The sequence below is a fragment of the Schistocerca americana genome, chromosome 5 (assembly GCF_021461395.2).
Source record: "Schistocerca americana isolate TAMUIC-IGC-003095 chromosome 5, iqSchAmer2.1, whole genome shotgun sequence".
Classification (NCBI taxonomy): domain Eukaryota; kingdom Metazoa; phylum Arthropoda; class Insecta; order Orthoptera; family Acrididae; genus Schistocerca; species Schistocerca americana.
In genome coordinates, this window is record NC_060123.1 from 149,508,109 (window position 1) to 149,531,863 (window position 23,755).

The window sequence follows — 23,755 nt, forward strand, 5'->3', positions numbered from 1 at the left end:
CAGCATCCTATACGAACAAGGTTTGGACAACAAGACACTGTGAATGATCAAACAGACACTGACAAACATGACATCAAAAGTGAAATTTATGGGGGAAATCTCTGAACTCTTTGAGATCAGGACAGGCATGCATCAAGGTGATGGTCTCTCACCACTCCTCTTCAACCTAGTGTTGGACAAAGCCATTAAGGAATGGGTGAATGAGCTGAAATTACAAGGATACTGGAAACCAGAGTGACCAGAACGACCCAAGGATGAACTGGAAGTTGGCTGTTAAGCCTTTGCAAATGACCTGGCACTACTTGCAGACAACGAAACCACAGCAATCAGACAGGTAGAAGTACTGAAAGAGTCCACAGAAAAGGTAGGGTTAGAGATCTACTTCCAAAAACAGTTCTTCTGCATGAAATTCGACGTTCTGAATTTAAACACAAAATATGGCAAAATCAACAGAGTAACACATTTTAAATACCTAGGGGAAGTACTTGAACCAACAGGAAAGGAGAAAATCACCAGATCACTAGGTTACTGAAGATGAAGAGAGTGTTATACAAAACACATGGTATCTACAACAAAAAACGTCTGTCCACCTCCATCAAAATTAGTCACTGCAATACTGTAATCAAGCCTGAGGTGCCATACACCTGCGAGATACAGACGCTACACACCAAGGGCAATCTAGAGAAGATCCTCACGGAGGAAAGAAAAATTATGAGGAAAATTGTTAGACCAAAAATCACAGGTGAAGGATAGAGGCTTCACTCCAGAGACACCACAGAGAAGTTGTCCAACCTCGCAGCAGACATCAGAAAAAAGCAACTAAAATTTTACGGCCACATCAGCAGACTCCCACAGACCACACTCACCAAGAGAATACTCAGATACATACAGAGACTCAAAACCACTACACCTTGGATAGCACAAGACAAAATTGATCAGGAAAAAGCACAGGTAGAGTCAGCAGACATCACAGACAAAAGCATCTACAGACACAAAATACACAAGTAGGAATAATATCAGAGGAGACAGCACACAAAGACCAAAGTGGACCAAAGAAAGGAAGAGGGCCTTCAGTGAATGAATGAAAGATTACTGGAAGAATAGGAAGAGCAAGTAGTCATAAATGCTTTGTGTTGTCTGATAACTACACACTTAAAGCTGTCATGCTTTCTCATTTCTGTGTAATCTGTATCTAGTGTAGCAATATATTTACTCAAGGCGACACTTTATTTCCTAGTTGTAGTGTTGCAATTTTATAATTAATGTTCTACTACATTTATTTGTACATGTACTATGTCTTCTGAGCTGAGTATTATAATGTGACTTGCAACATATTTTGAAGTCCTTGTTGTACTGTAAGGTTATAGTTACATTTTTTCACTCTTTTCACACATTATCTCAGACATCAGTTAGGTAAGGGAATTAAATAAAGAAAAGGTGAGATTAGAATTTCTCATTTTCCTTTCTTTGGAACACATTTTTACATTAGGTAACAATTTATACAGCTCCATAAGGATAAGAGTATATGGTCCTGGTCTATACCTTTGTTGGTAAACTCTTTCTAGCACAGAACATCACTCTTCAAGCCAAACTATAATTTGATCCTTTTTCAACAGATATAAGAATATAGTAAGATAAATTATCACATAATTAGTTACTTTGCATTAATAACAAGATATTATTAGCAAATTCTTCAAATCACTTCACAGCAATAAATTACACCAACTGCTTAACTGGTCTTAAACATCACTTTCCTTGTTTTCTCCATAAACAAGGAACAGAGAGATATGTAACAGTTTTAACAAAATTATAAGTGACAGGAACACTTGTGTAAAAGTGACTAATGTTACACCATGTAAGTAAGGAAATAAATTGTCCAAATAAATAAAACTTCACCAATTTAAAATTAATCACACGTTCAAATTGTTTTAAGGAAACTCTGAAACATGCAAAAATAGGAGAGGGGAAATTCATTTTCTTCATGATAAAAACTTTAACAAAATTATAGCTGCAGGTGCAGTGCACTGCTTACACTAAAAAATATTCTTAGATGAGAAAAAAAACAGTGACAGCAATACATTACACATTAAATTTTAGTTCAAAATTAAATATATACCCAGGTGAGGAGAAGAAACAGTGACAGCAATACTTTTTCCTTTGTGCACACTATAGTTTTTGGTGTAATGATAGTACAGCAAGCATGCTTTATAGACAAGTTGTACACAACCATTCATGGAAATAATAATCCAAATGAAATTATTATTTCAGTACCAGATACAATTTCAGTTACAAATGTTAACTTTCAGATAAGTTAAATGTTTGTTTCTGACATTCAGTTAGAAGCATTATTATTATCATTTTAGCAATGGCCTTGCAGCTGACATCAGTGGAAATGCAACCATGGGAGTATAAAAAGAAAATGTTTTGTGAAGTGGCATGCCAAAGATTAGTTTAGAATTCCATCTTCAAAATGAATTCATGTCTGTTACAAAAATTCTAAAAGTGAAGTGTTTGGAATTTTTTTCAATAATATTTCCTTTTACTGAAAAAAATTGTGAGAATCCACCAGAAATAAGATTTGTGAGGGCTTGCAGTTTCTGAATCAGCTGATATTCTTGGTTGTCGAAATAAACATACCTTACCACAACTATTAAAGTGTCTTCATACACAAATAGACATTCAAGAGTAATTTGAAATAAGAAAGATATCATGCTATAAAGTGCTGTATACACTACCTATCACTGTGATCAGTTAAACAATGCAATTTCTAGAAAAGGCCTTTTGTCTGCTAAAGTTCATGTAGGTGGTCTGTGCTATGAAGTAACTTTAATATGTGCTAAGGGACAATCCAAATATGTGGAACATGAAACTTGGTCTAAAACTGAAAAATAAAAAACAATTATGAATATTATAGATGGAACACGGTCCAGTAAACTGCTGCAACAGAATTGCAATACAATATCTTCCTGGTATCATTTACAAGGATACTGTCAGAGAGCAACAAACAAACAGTGAAACACAGCAAGTATAACCAAATTTCTTTACAAGTGTCAATGCCTATGGCACCATAAAACTTATTATTCTAAACATACTTACTTAAAAATTCTACATAAGTGCTCTCACGGACAGTGACACAAGCAAAATTCACACATAAACAAGTTCGGTTATAACCAGAATTAAGAAGACAAGGTAACATGAAATCAGACAAGCAACAAATGGCAAAGAAGCTGCCACTGAAATAACTTTCCTGATATTCGTTAAGAGTGATCAACATGAACATGTAATAAGAATAGAGAACATAATATGGAGTTAAAAACAATCATACAAAGAACTTACAGAAAAACACCAATGCAACATGGGGGGGGGGGGGGGGGGGGGGGAACAGAAACTATTAGTTGGAAATGGTTGAAAGAATTTCAACGAAATCTATCATGTACTTTCAAAAAGAGTGGATGGGAATTTTTGTACATCAGCTTAGTGTGATTCTTGAAAGAAACACTTGCAAGGCAAATTGTGTATCTGTATGTGACACTTTTCTAATTAGCAAAAGGCACCTTTTGGGAGCAGTGATTCCCTGATCATGTTTCACAACTAAAGCAGACTGCAGTGGGTGCCACCAGACTCAGCCCTAACCTTTCACTCAGTATTATTCTTATACTGCCTGCCAACAGATGCTATTCTTACATATCTCAACTTCTAGAGTGCCATGTATAAGTGATAGCTGACAGGACAGTCAGGTACTGCATACAACTCAAAACTGTGAGCTATACAGTTAAATCCTATAAACACTGGGGGCAGACATCTTTTTAACAATGAAAGTCCTCATACACAGAAGGTTGGGAACCTCATACAGTGTGTATCATCACATTGCCAGAGATATTATCCAACATGTAACGCTGTAGCCACATAGAATGTTCCCCAGTTTGGGAAAATTAAGGTACACCAAGTTTTACGGAGGTTACAACAAGCTTACTGAACGAAGGTGACTCACAGTCATCATATCGTTAGTGTAGTAGGCCTACTTCCATACTTCGTCAGTGCAGTACTGTCTGAGAATCCAAAAGCTATGAACAATATGGTTCCTGTAACTCGTACCAGCAAAAGGATAATGTTTTTAGAAAGAATTCAGCAGTAAATAGGACTGGAATGCTTTCTTATTATGCTGTTTCATGCTTTGCAAATGTAATAAATATTGCTGAGACTTTCAGACATGGTGTCAAATAAAATACTCAGTAATATTTCAATAATGAACATGCTTGTCATTTTCAGGCAGTTTTGTCAGCTGATGAAGGCCTTGCAGTGCTCTTCTTCTGACAGTCAACATCCTTCACTGAACTAACAGAGTTTTTAACAACATCTCATCTGAGTCAACACCCAATCCAGCAACAAAGGCAATTTCCATTTAACTGGCCTTGACCTTTGCTTTTGTGGTGCCCAGACCCCCTCTCAGATGAAAAGTCTAACTTCTTAACAAAGTATGATGCCTCCATAAGAAGAGTCATACTTATTCCTTCTGGTTGTAGCAGTTCTGACAGAAGTGAAAAAATTCATTATACATAAGTGACCACAAAGTATTCAGTTCAGAAAGAGAGACAAAGTTGAGTTGCAGATGAACTGAACTCAACCAAGCACTTATGGACAAGAATGAATGCTTTACTGGTGGGAACTTCAAATTCTCGTTTGGTAAGTTTGTACGGAATTCAAATCTCTTACTGTTGCAAACTGTAAAGAGCAAGTAACTCAGCAAAACATTCTAGTGAATTATCTGTACCAACACAAAAAGTAGCTGCTTAAGTACTGAGAGAAGAGATACCTTTGGCATGTAAAGACTGAATGATCATATACCAATTAAGAACACTCCCAAACTGCTGTGTAGAAGTCACTACCAAGAGGAGTACAAAATGCCATTTTATTTCTTTTTCCATTGATGCACTTTGTTTCTGAAAGGCATTGGCTGAGTTAGCTGAGGTTCATCAAATAATTTTATATGTTTACCCTGCCACTTTTTTTTATCTTTAGACAAGGACAGAACATGATAAAACCATTCAGTTCAAGGAAAGCAATATAATACCTATGGAAGCAAGCTACTGGCTGATGTTCATGAACTAAACTATCTGAGCAACAGGGTTAAGTAGAAAAAAGTATTAAATAATAAGAACATGGAAGTTGCATGCCATCAAACAAGGAGAAAATACTTGTCCAGATTGGAGGACCAATTCTTAAATGATGTATTCTGTGGAAGCAGCTTGAACTACAATATGACATCTATCTTGCAAATTCGTACATGATCTTCAGTATCTGTTCATTTACAGTTGGACTCTTACTGAAAAGATATTTTATATCCAAACTGCACAGAGATACAAACACAGAGAATAGTTTCCTCACTTATCACCTTTGAAGTGCTGATCCACATAAAAATTTGTCCAGCGCAATAGAAATCTCCAAAATGAATTACTATGTCAGACAATTTCTCATAATTGTAATGTTTTATTACTTGTTTCAACTTGCTCTGTATGATAGGGACTCCAAAGTAAAAATAGGTAAATAACAAAAACATCCATAATGTTTTGTGTATTGGTGATAGCTGTCATTTTAGACCCACTGGAAGTCTCCCAGCACCATTTTCATTTTTGAGGAACACAGTGAGAAGATGCATGAATAATTTTGAATTGAGTAAGAAGCACATTGTACTGCATATTAGAAGGCATTAACATGCTGAATCCTAAGATGTAATCTGGAATTAGTTGACAATGTGCATTTACGGAAGAGAATTTTTTCACTGTAACTCATGCCACAGCCTGTTAGTGTTCATCCAGGAACTAAAGAAATATATTTAAATCCAGCAATGTGCTTGAAAACTAGTGAAAAACTCTTCAGTTTATAATACTTCTTTTCAGAAAAAGCTTCAGTCACAAAGATTTTGTATGCAGATAGTGGAGATACACAGAAGTAGGGAATAGTTTACCCACAAATGATAACTGAAGTACTAATACAAACAAAAAGGATTCAGTTTAAATAAAAGTCTTCATAAAGAATTATCATGTCACTCTGGTTTTTGTAACTGTAGTATTTTATTACTCATTTCAACTTACTGTGCATTATATGGGCTCCAAATACACAAACTGATTCACATGTTTTACTTACACTCTGTGATGTACAACAATTTCAGTCGCTAGTTCATAAGAACTTTGAGGGAGACAGAAACAATAAATTGTATCTTAGGATGCCAATACAGTAACTCAGTTGTTATTTAAAACTTCGGGGGAATGTTAAGGTGAAATGTATTTACAACCATACGTTACAATGGTAATCAAATTTGTAAAAAATGTGACAGAGCTTGCTTAGGTAATACTCCCTGACCTAGATGAACACACAGGAAACTATAGAGTAAACAAGATTCAGAAGCCTGCTGTGTAAAAAGAATCTTATGCCATTTATTAGATACTTCCGTAAACCTACTGACAATCAGTGCAATTTTAGGTTACTGAACCCATTTGATAAAGCTGTTGCGGGTGACAGCTTTCACTCATGACTGCCATTGTAGGATTCTGTAATAGTTTAAGAAATGCCAATGAGTGAGTAAAAGAATTATGGAATTGGAATAAATACTCAGCCTAAATATTTGTCTACTGGAAGTGATTAAGCTTCATTAGTTATTTTTAAGTTATACAACTACTGGCTGTTTAATGCAAATAAATTTTACAGTATTCATTGTTTATTGGAATAGTGTCAACACGTGTGCATGGATACATCACTATCATGTAGCATGCTCATAAAACAATCTTGAAAAATTAGTAATAAAAATTTCAGAAAGGTCTCTCACATATTCTGAGCTCTGGCAAAGTCTTAAGCATTGTTTACACTGATAAACAGTTGCTAAGAATCCTCTTGATATTAAACTCTTTTTTTGAAGTATAAGAATGTCCCTCTTCTTTTTAAATCAATTGCTTATCAAATGCATGGCTGGCAGAAAATTCTGATGATAACATGCAAAACAGCCTGCTATGCTGTTGTCATATTTTTATCCAGTAATGTAAATGTATCTTCAAATGGTAAACAGTTCCATTTACCATCTGCAAGAGTAAGGTAAAAGTTTCTCCTTTATTTTTATGAAACAAAGTCCTTGACTAATATTATGTCAATGTAAATTTGTTTTTAATTTCATGATATCTTGTTTCTAAAGGCTTTGAATGCTTTGAAATATGCTGCAATATCTATTATGTATGTTATGATTTCTGTACCTTTACTGAATAACTTTCTTTATTCTCACTGTTCCAAAAAGAAAAGTAAGAGAACTTCAATTACACACCATACCTACAAAATGAGAGCAGGAGACCTTGGAATAGAAAAAGTATTCAGATTTTGACCACTTGTAGTTAATTTTCTCACACAATGGATGTAGTGCTGTACAACCACCTAGCAACTGCTTGCTGTGCTAGAGACAGAAACTATTAAATCACTTGAAGTTATCCATTTAAAGAGATAAACAATGTTCACATTTGTTGGAAATTATGTACATGGATCTTTCTAATCATAGCATAACTAAAAAAAAAGTCCTTTTGTAAAAGCTGGCCTGCTGTTTTAGGTATGCTGTATGCTACACCTACCATTTTCTTAAAATGCTGAGATGTTAGAAGAGTGTGCACAGAGAGCTGAAATGTTTAATTTCAACTCTGTCACCTGTCACTGTTTATGATAACCAACAATGATTTTGAATTTGTACTATGGTTTACTTGAAAGAAAACTTATAGAAGATTTAGACAATGGACTGGATGAAATGCATCAAAAAAGAAATCATAGAAGCTACTGAACAACTTTACATCTGATGTTCCTTTTACACACCATTTACATTATTATTCTTATTGATATTTGGTGTTGTGAGCTTTTAACAGCCACAGAAATTAATTTAAACTCTACATACACATACATTTTACATTTTCCACATTAAAGAGTCAATTTGTATTTACACAACTGAAAATGGCATTCAACCATGGACTTCATTTGTAAACCCACTCGGATTTGTGCTTTACAACTTTAAAATATTTTAAGATTACATGGAAGATGAAATCATTTGTAGAAAACTATTTCTTGAAATGAGTTTGTTGCATATTAATTCTTTACAAAAAATATTATACTGTTATTAAATTGAAAATCAAATACAATTAGCCATTAGGCTCTAGATACTACTACACATGGAATAGTGCAGTCTTTGGAACATTAAAACATTGCAACTTATTCCTCAGATATTATCATCAGTTTACTGAAACAGTAATTAAAATTTTGTAACAATATTTCCTTAAAAGGCTGGCGACAGAGAAACAGTTTTCTTAAAATGAAACAGAATGTAACAAATGGAAGATATGATTAAAAACAGCAATGAAGCTGTTAAATTTTTGAAATCAAATTTAAAGAATCTCATTCATTACAGTATCACATATTTACCTGTTTAAGCAATTGTCCTTGAACACACATTTCATAAACAACACAAGGTCATATGGAATTAAAAGATATTTTCACACAAACCATTTCCTGAATATACACTCCACAACCTTGGCAGCTCCATCATCCTACAACATTAATACTGGTACAACCATCAAATAAGTAGTGTAGTACATATGAATATAGTTATATTTATATAATGGCACAGGTAATGGCAGTATAGCTTTGACAATCTTGCCACTCCAACTCCTACTGATTTCCAAACAAGCCAACAACAATTCTTTTGCATCGAGCATATATGAATATGTTACAAATGGATGGTCAGCTATAGAGATACAAATTAATGTTTATCTAGGGACCAAAGCTTAATTTTGACTGTTTTGTGATGTATTCTTTAGTTACATGTCAGGATAGCCTGTACGAACAAGTAGTATTCTGCATGGTTGTGACATTAAAGTGTTTCTTCTATAGATTAAAATGAATTTTACCATCTATGAATATTTAATACCACTGAATGTCAAGACTCCCAAAATTTAAGCTTTTCACATATTTTAAAAGATATTCCCTTGTTTTTATCAGAGTTTTTAAATTTATATAAATACATGTTCAAACCTCTTAGTTATCTTTTACATGACCTTGAAACTCACATGGCTACATGGAAGGTTAGAGAAGTACATACTTCAAATGTTCAAAAAGCACTATACAGGAAGAGAATAGGTTGCAATGAAATAAATTTTTGCATTTTGGAGTTCAGTACTGATAGAGTTGCTTAAACTCTGGGAATCCACCCAGACGGATGTATTTAATTCTCTAAAGAAATAATCCATACTTTACTTGCCAAAAGCATATTCCTCTAAACATTATAGGCAGCTTTTGATTAGTTTCAGCAAGTACTGGAATATCTTGTTAACAACAGATCCGTACATTTCTCTGCTGATCAAAGCACGAACACAGTTCATTCTTTCCTTGACCACTAACTTTTTATACCTTATGCACCTTCATTTACAAGAAATAGTGCCACATTACATACAACAGATTTTCTTTAAAGTCAGTCAACGTCATATAGTAATATGTACAAAGAATGACTTTTATTCAATCCATAAATGACTGCAGTGTTCCCATAGTGACATTTGTTGTGTAGTGACACTAACCAAATTTCTTTATTTCACAAATACTTTGGTGTTTATAAATAATATCGGCATCGGCCTTATCATATGGGAAAATGCAATCAAATATGGCCAGTATTTATTCTATAACAGTAATCATGCCACTGCATATTCAATTTTTATACAGTCAACTATTATCAACAAAAAATATTTTTGAACACTTTTTGTTCTGTTGGAAAAATTATATCTATTATCTGTCATTATACATTTAATCAATGTGGCTACAGCACACAATATGTTGGAAATATTTAGTAATAAAATTGTGCAATTTGACATTCCTTCTAAAATTAATTTCACTCAGATATTAAAAAAAAAACTGAGAGAGCAATGACTTAATTCACAAAATCTCATGCACTAGAAAATTTCCTGTTTTATTTCATTGAATGATATCTAACATTGTGTAACAGTTCTACTGAAATACAGAACTACTATGAAATCTACATAAATGTTGAAAATCAAAACAGAGCACACACATTGTTATTTTGAAAAAGAAATGAAAATAGTCTACCCGAGAAAAGAAGGCATTTTGAAGTGAAAGTCATTTTAAAAAAAACACATTAATATGACTTTCTCTTGTGTTTTTATTCTTCCAAATCACTACCCAGCTTGTGCTTTCTTAAAGCACTCTCCACCATAGGAAGACATGGTTCAGTGAGTTGCTTTATTTATTGTCAACACCTCCCCACATTTCACATTTCCTTTCCTTTTTCACAGTACAGTAACAAGGCTAAAAAATATTGTAGACACTGCTTTCTGCATTTAAGTGGCATGCGTGTATTATTGCTATAATAAGCAGGAGATGTCAGAAACTCATTTTTTCTTCACACGTCATTTTCTCACTCACAGCACAAATAGTCATTTTGCAAAGTAGTTAGTTGTCATTTCACACACACTTCACTCACATGTTTGTATCAAAATGTTACGGCATCACTTAACTAAATACGCGGTTGTAAAATACACACATACCGTGTGCTAGCAATGTCTTTAGAGTGAATATCACCATTTCAACAACTGTGATGCACTTAATTCAACCTGTCAGCTGAAGGCCAGACTCCCATAGTTTGTGGGCCATTAATGGCAGTGCATTTATAGACAGGGAGGAACTTATTGTGCAAAATAAGTGCAGCACATTTTATTATGAAATCTTCATGTTTATATCTTGATTTGGGCACAAAATTGTTTCAGAAGATACGCACAGACATCCTGCATATGGAAATGTTCAGGTATAAGGGATGCACAGCACCTTTTTGAAACTACTTCTTCTTTGCTTGTGAAGATCGATGATAACCAAAAACATTTCACATACCTAAGGTAGAATCTGGGCTCAAGGGTTCCAAACTGTCTTGATCAATCTATAAAAGGAGAAAAAATTGTATACTATAACAATGACATGTTTTTCTGGTTGTAAATTTAATGTAAACATAATCATTACAAATTGGAAATTAAAGTATTGCAAGCTATATCTATCCAAATAATATCTCTAAGCTTTCAGTGTGAAAATGGAAAACCTTGGCTGAAATGTAAAGAACAGCAAGAGAAAAGACAGCCACTGCATTTTTAAGAGAGAGGAGAGAGTTTAGATTAGATTAGTTTTACTTTCATTCCAATTGATGCATTGCGAGGAGGTCCTCCAGGATGTAAAACATGTCATAAAAACAATAATGCATGACAAATATTTACAACTAAAAAAATAAGTTAATGTACCTTCCACAGGTCCCAAGTGAATATAAAATTAAAAAAAAAAAATTTTAATTTATAAGGTAATAAACATACAATGGAACTACTACAATACTTACTTACAATGAACACATTACTGCACTAAAATGGTACAGAAGTTAGATCGTACTTTACACACACACACACACACACACACACACGTACATACAAATTCAGGTGATTCTAGTGAGAAATTCATCAATGGAGTAGAAGTTGGCCACCAATAAATCATTTAGGCTTCTCTTAAACTGAATTTCATTGGTTTTTAAGCTTTTTATGGCTGCTGGCAAGTTATTGATAATGTGTATTCCTGAAAAATGCACACGTTTTTGCGCAAGAGTACGCATTATTCAGGAACACACATTTTCAATAACTTGTGTAATTCTGTGTATGTGTTCTACAGTGCACTCTGAACAACACAACTTTGACATCAAAGTTACAATATACATTTGTCTACCCATAGATATTTGAGCTTTCAAAAGCTTGCAATGCCATCTTCATCATAAGCAGGAATAAACTACTGATGTATAGGATTGTAATGTAATTTCCATTACAGGGAAACTGCGAACTTCTTTGAGATAGTTTCAAAGTATGTCTGTGACGAAAGGTGAGTCAAGATGGCACTGTCACAAGAATAGAGCTGTCAAAAGCATGGATGATTGACACAATCATTGATGCTGTTCCCTACCATGGGACAGCACTTTACTGAAGACACCTTCACCGCCATGCAGGGCAGTTTGTGTGCTTCAGAGAAGCTGAGGGCTATGCTGGCAGTAGCTCAGATACCAGCAGGGCCTCTCAAGCCCAGCAGGCCTTGACAGAGGAGCCAGATGAAGTGTGTCCCACACCATAGTACAGGGAGAACTCAAAAGGCATAGAGAAGCCAACTTTCCTATGGGAGTAAATGCTAAAAAACCCAAGTCCACCAGGATGTGGTCATGTTATGGAACAACCACAAGGGCCTCGAATAATGGAGAGACATACAGCACATGACTTCAGCAAAGGAAAAGGATGAAAGATTGGCCAATAGTAACTTAGAATATTTGAATAACCTTGAAACCTGGTAAAATTAAAGAAAGGCTGGAAGAGGTCATGAAATTTACGTACAATATTGTGGCACTACAAGAAGTGAGACGGCAAGAGCAAGGACAGATATTCCTCCATATTCTTAATTGGAAAATTAATATTTTGGATCTTCTAAAGTGACTAGGTTCAGCAACTTTTGCAATCAGAATAATTGCCAATTTTGAGGATATAGATATTAGTAAGCTAACATACTTTGCATACTTTCACTCTCTGATGTCATATGGAATAATATGTTGGGGTAACTCAATACTTAGACATAGAAAGTGGTTAGAATAATGTGTGGGGTTCATAGTTGCATATCTTGTAGGCATATTTTTAAAAGATTGGGAATTCTTACAACAGCCTCACAGTACATTTGCTCACTAATGAAATTTGTTCTTAACAACATGGGCCAGTTTAAAAACAACAGTGACACTCATGATTATAATACCAGAAAAAAAACTTACACTATCCTTTACTCAACCTATCTTTGGCATAGAAAGGGGTAAAATATGCTGCTATAAAAATTATTGACAAATTACCAGATGAAATGCAATGTCTGACAGACAGCAGTAATAGCTTCAAAAATAAACTGAAATCATATCTCCTCGACAACTCCTTCTATACCATAGATGAATAAAAAATCAAGTATCACATGTGCATTTCTTGTGCACTTGACACATTCCACATCATAATGGCTTCCATACCATGCAATTGATCAATGTAACATGCAACCAACTAACTAACTAACTCTGCTCTATTGTGGACCATAAAGAAGAACAGGTCTATATGGGACAGGATTTATAATAACAAGAGAGATTAGGAAAAGTCTTTTGGAATTTGAACTTATAAACAAAACACTCTGCAGACTGTGAATAAAAGGGAAATTCAGGAATATAATGATAATAACTGCATATACACCAACAGAGGGAAGCAGAAGAAGGAATAAAAGAATAGTTTTATGAAGACTTTAAAAGTGCATATAGTAAAGTACAAAACTATGACCTGTTGCTAGTTTTGGGAGACTTTAATGCACATGTTGGGCAAAATGAATGAGGAAAACATCAGAGAGATACACTTTACATGAAGAAAGTAATGAGAATGGAGCCATGTTATGTCAGTTCACTGCTAGAAATAATTTACTCATCAAGAATACCTGTTTTCTACACAAAAGAATACTCCTCAAAACATGGAAATCAAGTGTAAGTGAAGTAGTTAACCAAATGAACCACATGTTAGTAAAACCATGATATGCCTTGACAGTCATCTAGGTATGGGGCTGTAGGGATCCAAACTGTGATTCAGACCAATATGTTGTAAAAGCCATAGCGAGAAATAAGTTAAATGTAATACATAAAACTGTAATGGAAAGAAAAGCAAATTTGAATCTAGAAAAACTGGATGATTCCCAAACTGTAAAAATATACCCAATAAAAATTAAATGATAGAAAATCCAGGGTGGAATAATGACAACATAATGAAAAGCACAGACTGCTGCTCACCATATTGTGGAGATATTGGGTTACAGACAGGTGCAAAAAAAGAACACTAAGCAATTATGTGTTTGGCCAAAAGGATTTCATTGAATTTGACAATATACACACTTTCATGCAAAAACAACACACACACTGTCTCTGTGTGCCAAGGCCAGACTGGCAGTCTGGACTCGGTAGCCAGAGATAGTGGTCATGTGTGTGTGTAAGTTTCATTTGCATGTATGTGTGTGTATCTTGTCTAATTCAGAAGGGCTTTTGACCAAAAGCTTACTTGTTTATCAGTCTTTTTGTTGTGCCTGTCTGCGACTCAACATTTCCTCTATGTGGTGAACGGCAGTCTATCTTTTTCATAATATTGTCTTAAATAAACATTAAAGGTATCCTAACAGTGAGGAAGCAATTGGAAATCTAGGTAGATGGAAGAGGATACAAAGAAACAGTTGGGTTAGGAAGAAAGGAAGGAAATGAGTGATGTAATGACAAATGTAGACTAACAATACAACATAAAAATGTAGCAAGACTGGGAATGCTACAGAGAAAAACGAGAAGAAATGTTGTTGAGGTTTTCTGTCTGAAGACCAGTTTGATGCAACTCTCCATGTTACTCTGTCCTGTGCAAGCCACTTCATCTCTGAAAATTACTGCAACTTAATCCTTTTTAAGCTGCTTACTGTACTCGTCCATTGGTTTCCCTCTAAAACTTTTACCCCCCACACTCCCCTCCAGTACTTAATTAGTGATCCCTTGATCTCTCAGTTAGTGTCCTATCAACCAGTTGCTTCTTTTAGCCAAGTTCTGCCACAAATTTCTTTTCTCCCCAATTCTGTTCAGTATCTCCTCATTGGTTACGCACTTCACACATCTAATCTTCAGAATTTTCTGTAGCACCACATTTCAAAAGCTTCTGTTCTTGTCTTGTTTTAACTGTTGTCGCCCATGTCTCACTTCCTTCCATAGCTACATTCCAGACAAGTACCTTCAGAAAAGACTTTCTAATGCTTAAATCTATCATTTTAATTGAATCATCTGTCAGTTCTTGATGAAACATATAAATTAACTAAACAATCGCTATTTTTAGCCTTGTGTCAAAATTTATTAGTAACGTTATTGCACAACCTAGGTTTCGAGTTATAAGCCTGATTTCAAGTACATTACTGATTCCCAAAGGTGAGAATGTACACATAAACATGATGACAAGGCAAAGATAATCTCAACTTTTTAAGGTATTGATCCACAGTTTAATGTACAATTACAACAATTACTATTTTTTAACAAATTACACACATTATTACACATTCACCAATTATACTACAGTGACCGTACTAAAGTTATGCATCAGCCGAGATATTTTTAACTACAATGGACTGGGGCCCAAAGTTTTGCTTCTATCCTGGGGTTGTGATCTCATGTAAAAGAGATGAATAACTGAATTGGGTTTGCTCATTTAATAATAGGTGTGGGGATATACCCACCTGTTTTTTTTAATTTCTAAGATTTATAATTGGTCAAATTTGGCCCCCTTTTCCTCTGTGTGTAGGACTTGTGCATCTATTGTGTATTTATGATTAGTGTTCAGGCAATGTTCTGCAAAGGCCGAACCAGGCTTCCTCATTCTCCAGCTTCTGTGGTGTTCCTTAAGTTACAGATTGCCCTCCCCATCTGCCCAATGTAACAAGACTGACTCTCATGGCATGTGATTTTATAAACCCCACTTTTTGTGATAGCTGGTTGTTTGTCTTTTGCATTGAACAAAAAACTACCTATTGTCCAAGAGACATAGAAAAACACTGAGAAACCCTTCGCCTACAAGATGTTACTTATGCTATGTGACATTTTCCATATAAAAGGTAATCTGCACCATTTCTTTTCCTGTTTGTCTGTGTTTTTCATTGGGGACAGTAGGGACATGGCTTGCTTCTTCATCTTTTTAGCTAAAATTTTGTAATTGGTGTTGGGGTCAAATTCATTATTTATGGCTACTGTTTTTATTGTATTAAGTTCCTGGTCAAAGTCTTCTTGGGACATAGGGACAGAAAGGAGACGGTGGATCATGTGATGGAATGCTGCTTGTTTTTAGGTTGTTAGATTTTGGGAGGAAGCTGGGATGAAAGTGTCAGTGAAAGACTCTTTTCAGTAAATTTTAAATTTATGGTTACTGTCTTCTATCTTCAAGCTAATGTCCAGGAAATTTATGTTGCCCTTATTCCCTCAACATCACCTATTTTAATCTGACTACATTCCATTACCCTTGTTTTGCTTAATAATGTTCATCTCATGTCCTCCTTTCAAGACACTCATCATTCCATTCAGATGCTCCTCCAGGTCCTTTGCTGTCTCTGGCAGAATTACAACGCCATCAGCAAACCTCAAAGTTTTTATTCTTTCTCTCTGAACTTTAATTATTTCTCCATATTTTTCTTTTGTTTCCACTGCTGCTCAATGTACAGATTGAATAACATCAGAGATATGCTACAACACTGTCCTGCTTCCCTCCAGTGTAATGCCCCAGTTTAGAAGACAATTAAAGGATTAGCTTCTGGAAAAATCTTTTTCACTCTCTTAATGAATTCTTTAATGCATAACTTAGATGTGACACATTGTACTTGTAATATTTGCTATTACCACTTTGTAATGGAACACAATAACGTATGTTAGAACAGAAATTTTTGCTCGGGCTAATGTTGTTGTTGTTGTGGTCTTCAGTCCTGAGACTGGTGTGATGCAGCTCTCCATGCTACTCTATCCTGTGCAAGCTTCTTCATCTCCCAGTACTTACTGCAACCTACATCCTTCTGAATCTGCTCAGTGTATTGATCTCTTGGTCTCCCTCTACGATTTTTACCCTCCACGCTGCCCTCCAGTGCTAAATTTGTGATCCCTTGATGCCTCAAAACATGTCCTTGGAAAAATCTTTTTCACTCTCTTAATGAATTCTTCTAGAGTCAGAACTTATAAAATTTCAAACAATGGATAATCCAGGATGGAATGTAACAGTATTATGAAAAGGATGTTGCTACTCATCATATAGCAGAGATGCTGAGTCGCAGACATGCACAACAAAAAGACTGTCACAAAATAAGCTTTTGTTGGCCTATCTGCGACTCAGCATCTCTGCTACATGGTGAGTAGCAACTATCCTTTTCACAACTTATAAAATTTGGCAGTCAACCTATAATATGTGAAATATATGCACTAATAAAGAAAAGCATGCCTGAGGACTGGAAAACTTGAATAACGTGCCCTATATGCAAGAAAGAAGAAAACTTAGCTTGTGAAATTGAATACAGGAGAAAGATACTCAGAGAAATACCAATATAGCTTCCAGTCAGATAGAGGTACTTCTGATCAGTTGTTTATTATTAGACATATAATGGACAAATTTTATGTACGTGAAATTGATCACTTTCTGTTAGTTGATTTTAGAAAAGCTTTTGATAGTGTTAACCTGTCAGCTATACATATAGCACTAAAAGAATTAGGCATCTGTAAGAAGCTAAGAAGATTACCTGAATACCAATGAAAGACACAAAGGCAAAAGTAAAGGTGAATAACAAAATGATTTACAAATGGAATGAAGCATCATGATGGTGTCTCCTACAGTCCTGATTAATTTAGCACTGCATAGTTTAATACACTAAACAGACAAGAGAGGGACAAGTGACTAAAATATATATAGTAAATATTGAATTATAAAGTTGAACTGAAAATATTCATTTAAAGCCTGATGTGAAAATAACTGAAACTGAAACCTTGCACCATGCTATCACAAACTACAGATAATATTGATGCAGTTTTCTTGGTTTATCTTCAGAGTGATAGCCTCATCTTGAAGCAATATTTCAACAAATTTCCTACATGTCATTCGTATCTTTAAATGGTGAATATGAAATTTTCAAAGCTTTGCTGTTACTCAGCTGACAACATGGGAATATTTAATCAGTGAACTTTGCAATAAGAGCACACATTCTCAAACATAGTTAATATACATATTCACATAAGAGCTTCATGAAATGAGGCCATTTGGACATGGTGAGGTAACTGATGGCCTTTGTATCAGATTATATTATATTATATTGCTTAAGAGCTTAACAACAAATCTGAAACAATGTATATAAATAAATTATAACAAGACTGAAATAACAGAAAAACAACATACAGAAAAGAAAATAGTAACAATTAACATTGAAATCATAGAACCAACAGATTTATTGTTTGTTTCATCCTCATAATTAGATTAGCATAATTACCTCTTCCTCGTGATGTGAATGACCATTATGATTACTGGAGGTGGTTTCTTTCTCTTTATCTTCTGCTTCAATGAGATTTGTTACAGATGATGTGAACTGCTCTACATCTGGCAGGGAATACTCTTGCAGCAGCCGAACACTCTGTTCATTCTATACAAGAGAAGCAATAAAAGAGTAGTTATTCACCATGCGAGCAGAACTAAACAATATTTTTTACTGCTTAGAAATGTGGGAGATGAATAAAAAGCAAGACTGGACAAAAGGGGTAAACTGATTGTGTGATAAAACTGAAATGAAGGTAATCAAATGTGAATGCTAAAATCATATTATCTCTGAATGAAGCAGCTGTGAATAAAGAATCATTAACATGAACGGGATCAACAATATTACACAAAACGTGAAACAATTTTGAACTTTTAAGAAGGAACTTTTCTTCACATATGATCAACAATCCTGTGCAATACATTCCAACCTAAAGTATAACCTCCAGGAATGACGAACAAATCAAGGACAGAAGTTAATAGATTGACAAAATGCTTACAAACTGCTTCTACAGGCTGTGTGAGCTATTAGGTTTGTGCATAAGTTCATAGAGTTTTTTTGTTTTGCATGTTGATATTCTGAGTTGCTATGGGTTCGTGGCAGCTATCAACCAAGTCGTGTATCAACATCTTTGTTTTTCAAGCTCTTTGTGAGCAGCCTGTAGTCACACACAGAATGGTACACACATGTGTATGGAGAATCAACAAGATGTGTATATCTCTTTATATGAGCTTCAGACCAATAAAATAGTGCTTATTACATGTGGAATAGTATACATCATTGGATCTGGCAATCCTACAACACTAAACTCATATTGGTGACCCCGAATTTATTCACGAGTGCTACATTGAACTCTCATTCCATTGTGCAGTACACAATGGATCACTTGCCACCCACTGCACAGCACATGAGCCAACTAGATTTTCCAATAGATGCTCCGGCATCATTTTCCTATCATCCACTTTGTGTTCAGAATAGTTCGATGCAGAAAATCATATTATCTCTGAATGAAGCAGCTGTGAATAAAGAATCATTAACATGAACGGGATCAACAATATTACACAAAACGTGAAACAATTTTGAACTTTTAAGAAGGAACTTTTCTTCACATATGATCAACAATCCTGTGCAATACATTCCAACCTAAAGTATAACCTCCAGGAATGACAAACAAATCAAGGACAGAAGTTAATAGATTGACAAAATGCTTACAAACTGCTTCTACAGGCTGTGTGAGCTATTAGGTTTGTGCATAAGTTCATAGAGTTTTTTTGTTTTGCATGTTGATATTCTGAGTTGCTATGGGTTCGTGGCAGCTATCAACCAAGTCGTGTATCAACATCTTTGTTTTTCAAGCTCTTTGTGAGCAGCCTGTAGTCACACACAGAATGGTACACACATGTGTATGGAGAATCAACAAGATGTGTATATCTCTTTATATGAGCTTCAGACCAATAAAATAGTGCTTATTACATGTGGAATAGTATACATCATTGGATCTGGCAATCCTACAACACTAAACTCATATTGGTGACCCCGAATTTATTCACGAGTGCTACATTGAACTCTCATTCCATTGTGCAGTACACAATGGATCACTTGCCACCCACTGCACAGCACATGAGCCAACTAGATTTTCCAATAGATGCTCCGGCATCATTTTCCTATCATCCACTTTGTGTTCAGAATAGTTCGATGCAGTTTACAAATACACCAGCTAGCTGTACTCAACAGGACAGTGCTTCTACATTCCCACAGCCATGTGTGATGGCATCAAGTATGAACAATAACTTTTAATTATCCTACATGAATGAGCCATTGTGTGGCAGTGTCCCATACCAATAGAACATTTTTCATACACAAAACTTCAGATGCGAACATTTTATGTTGAATATGAACTTTTTATATGTTCTGAGTGCTCAACAATGGCCGACACAATGTGCTCAAACACCAATGACTATGTTTACAAATTTCCCAAGTGCCAGTGTGAACTTTCCACCCGTGTCAGTGGTGATACAAATTGAGCCGGACATTCAGGACAGGAAACTTCATGTTTATCCTGGATCTCCGGATTTTGCACCAGCCCCCATTACCCCCCCCCCCCCCCCTCTCCCCCACCACGCTACCAGCATCTGCTTTACGAGTGTTTCTGATGCCTCATTTGTCATGTGTGTTCCAAAAATGATATGTGATTTTAACAATTTCAATGCACCTCTAGTGGAGGTGCCCGGAAACTGCACTCTGTCGTTTTCTGCACATTGTTCGACTATGGTCGACTCTTCCTCTACACCTGTTGGCGTTACTCTGTTGAATGCCTGACTCATTGGTTTCTCGACCGTGGTTGAGCCAGCTGCTCCTACCATGTCGCTGACAGAGTCATGATCTGGTACACCACTACTGCACCTGAGCCAGTTATGCTGCTGAGCTACAGACAAGGAGTGACAGTTTCTGACAAACCATTATGCTAAGACTTTCCCATCTGTTGGCCTAATCTACCACCCATTCACAAGGAACACTCACACACATGGTTTGCCTTGGTCGGCCATGTCCTGTAGCTACATGGCGTCGCTGACGACAACTCTAAATCCCTTTGCTTACTATGTCACCTCCACGATGAACCGCATCTCATCTGCGATATTATGGCTTCACCTCCCGCTACAGACAAATATGCTTTTGCCTGACACACCATCCTCGAGTGCCTAACCAGATCTACAGAGGAAGCTATCCACCTCATCATCAGTCACGAGTCACTAGGTTCTACATCCCCATCACACCTCTGGTGTCATCTCCATGCTACGATTGACACACATCATATGCCGGACACTACACTTCAGACCATCTGGTTGCTCAAACTTCCTCGGGAAGTTCAAATTCACCTTGTCCATCTAACTTCGGCTCCACTGGATGCTAAACTGAAGATTGCAGACCAGGTTTACAACATCTTGCCACCCCCACATACCCCCTCGTGGGGACCTTCAGGCCTCAGGAGATGGCACATCTGTGCTGCAGTTTCCATCATTCGGTAAAGAGTGCACATGACTCACTCCACGCATGCGCACGGACCCAATGCTGCCTGGCAACCACTGCCGTAACTCCTCTCCTACCAGCTCTACTGCAGCACTGCCATCGGAGGAATCTACAAACATGAACCACTCCACTTACGCTTCAGCCTCAGGCAGCTTGACGCATGATGCTAAGCACCATTCTGCTCAGTGTTATTTCCATTCCTGCTTCGGCAACGCAGCTAAGAAATGTCATTCCCCATGCATGTTTCCAAACTAATATTGTGACCCCACTCAGGAGCTATGGGGCACGTTGCATCACACAGATGCCTGTCTCTTAATACATGTACATGAAAGACACAGTGTCTTGTCTTTCATTTCTAGTCAACATGGGGTCAGTGTCATACCTTTGTCTGCAGGTATTAAATTTGAGCATCAACCTTGCCCCCCCCCCCCCCCCCACTTTGAGCTATCAATAACTCCTTGATCCAATCCCAAGGCATAACTAATTTAAACCTTCAACTGCAGGACATTAATACTCCCTTACAGTGGACATCCATTATTACTGATGTGGATGAACCCATGTTCGGGGTAGATTTTCTCTTAGCCCATGCTCTTTCACCTATCCTATAATGAGGTACACCAATCTTTAACTCAGTAGACCATACCACCGGTTACGGTATTTCTTCCCTCTCATCTGAGAGCGCCACTCTATTGTGTGACCTAGCTGAAGCCACCGTTGCAGTGCTCTCTCTTAAATCACACAACAATGAGCTTCAGGACAGCAATGAAGCCCTCCGCTTACACATCGCTGCCATGCAAGCCAAGCTCACAGACGCTCATTAGCAAGTCACCAGCAGTCACACATGGCCACAGCCCCAGCCCCCACTCCGCCTCCTCGCACGCACTGCCGATGTCGCGTGACTTTTCTACTTCCTGACAGAAACTGTGTTCGCAACACCACCAAGTACCCCACTGAGATCCATGACAAGGACTACCAGTGGATCACTGCCACTGCTGCTGATCCATCAGCCTGGGACATACAAGTGTGTGCATTACATTACTTCATCAGGTGTGGATCCATCCTCCCTGTCGGTGTTTGCAATCAACAACGGTACTGTCCATAGAATCAGTACCATGGAAGGTCCATTGGTGTGCGCAAAGGCTAGGCATTTAAACCGGGAAAATCTTAAACACATCAATGCAGTTATTCAGGAACTTTCAGACAGTAAGACTATTCGCTCTTCTTCTAGTAGTTGGTCGTCACCCATTCATTTGGTGCCTATGAAAGATGACAATTTCCACCTCTGCAGTGACTGTCAGGCGCTTAGCACCAGAAAAATTTTAGATAATTATCCAATCCCAAATATTCAAGATTTTGCTTCCCAACTGCACAGGGCAAAAATTTTCAGTGTAATCGACTGTCACAAGGTGTACTTGATACAACATAAAAGACAACTAGAGAGGCAGATAAAATGATCCAGCAATCCTCACTTGAGACAAACACAGGACAGACTGGACGATCACATAAAATGTATCATCTCAACCTTCCAACAATGAGAATGTGACAAAACTTACTCTCGACTCAAATACACATACAGAGGCAAGTTCTGGAATCAGTTTAAAACACTGACAGGATAAAAACAGACCACCACCAATACACTAATAATGAACAGTCAGCTGACGAAGGAGAAACAGCAACAGGCAGACATTTTTAAAGAGGTCTTGCAACAGGAAGTTTTCTCATTTCTAGAGAATAACAACTTCGACAAGGTGTTTAGACAGTCTACAAATCTTCTGCTGGCGCAAGTACTCACAACACTTAGAGCAGACACAGAAAGCAACCATCCCTTCGCCAAACCAATAACTGATGATGAAATAATAGATGAAATCCTAACAGGATGAAACTCTGCTCCCAGACAAAATGACATAAGATGAAGCCATTTGAGGAAGCACCCCTCCCTGCCCTTATTCCCATCCTCTCCTTACTATTTAACTACTGCCTTGACACCAAGATCCTCCAAACCAGCTGGAAGATGAGCAGAACCATTACAATAAGCCTGACATGCCATGAACTGATTTGTGATCTTACAGGCCAATTTCTCTTCAAGACATGTTAGGGAAAACCTCGGAAAGAATAATAACAGTCATATTAAGGACATATGTAGAGACTAAAGACTTCCTAAGGCTACCATAGCAGGAATTCCACCAATAACTCCCTATTCAAGCTACCCAATGGAGTCACTTAGGGCTTTAAGATTGGGAAGTGCATATTTGCAGTCTTCCTAGATATCAAATGTGCTTTCAATCAACTGTCGCACAATGGCCTACTCTGTAAGCTGTGCCAACTGGAGATTACAACAAAAATGGGCTCCATTATCAAAAAATACTTAACATATAGGGTTGTAGGGTCAATTTTTCGACCTTGGTATCACATTTATTCACCCCACAAGCAGGTGACCCCCGATGTGGCATCCTGTCACTGCTACTGTACGTGCTGTACGCAGTAGGCATCCACCACCTGTCCCCATCCCCACAATAGCCCCAGATAAGACAGATGTGCTATATGTAGATGATACCAC

The 23,755-nt window shown here is 36.7% G+C and overlaps 1 protein-coding gene across 1 annotated transcript in view; it reads right to left on the minus strand.

The window, feature by feature from the left end:
- Positions 1-1,443: 1,443 nt before the first annotated feature.
- Positions 1,444-23,755, minus strand: part of LOC124616150 (trichohyalin-like) — a 470,869-nt gene continuing 448,557 nt past the window's right edge. Inside the window, exons 19-20 of the mRNA XM_047144429.1 lie at positions 18,130-18,279; positions 1,444-10,957 (exon numbers count right to left, since the gene is read on the minus strand). Coding sequence (XP_047000385.1) covers positions 10,904-10,957; positions 18,130-18,279 — 204 coding nt within the window. The 3' untranslated portion in view covers positions 1,444-10,903. The remainder of the gene's footprint in view (positions 10,958-18,129; positions 18,280-23,755) is intronic.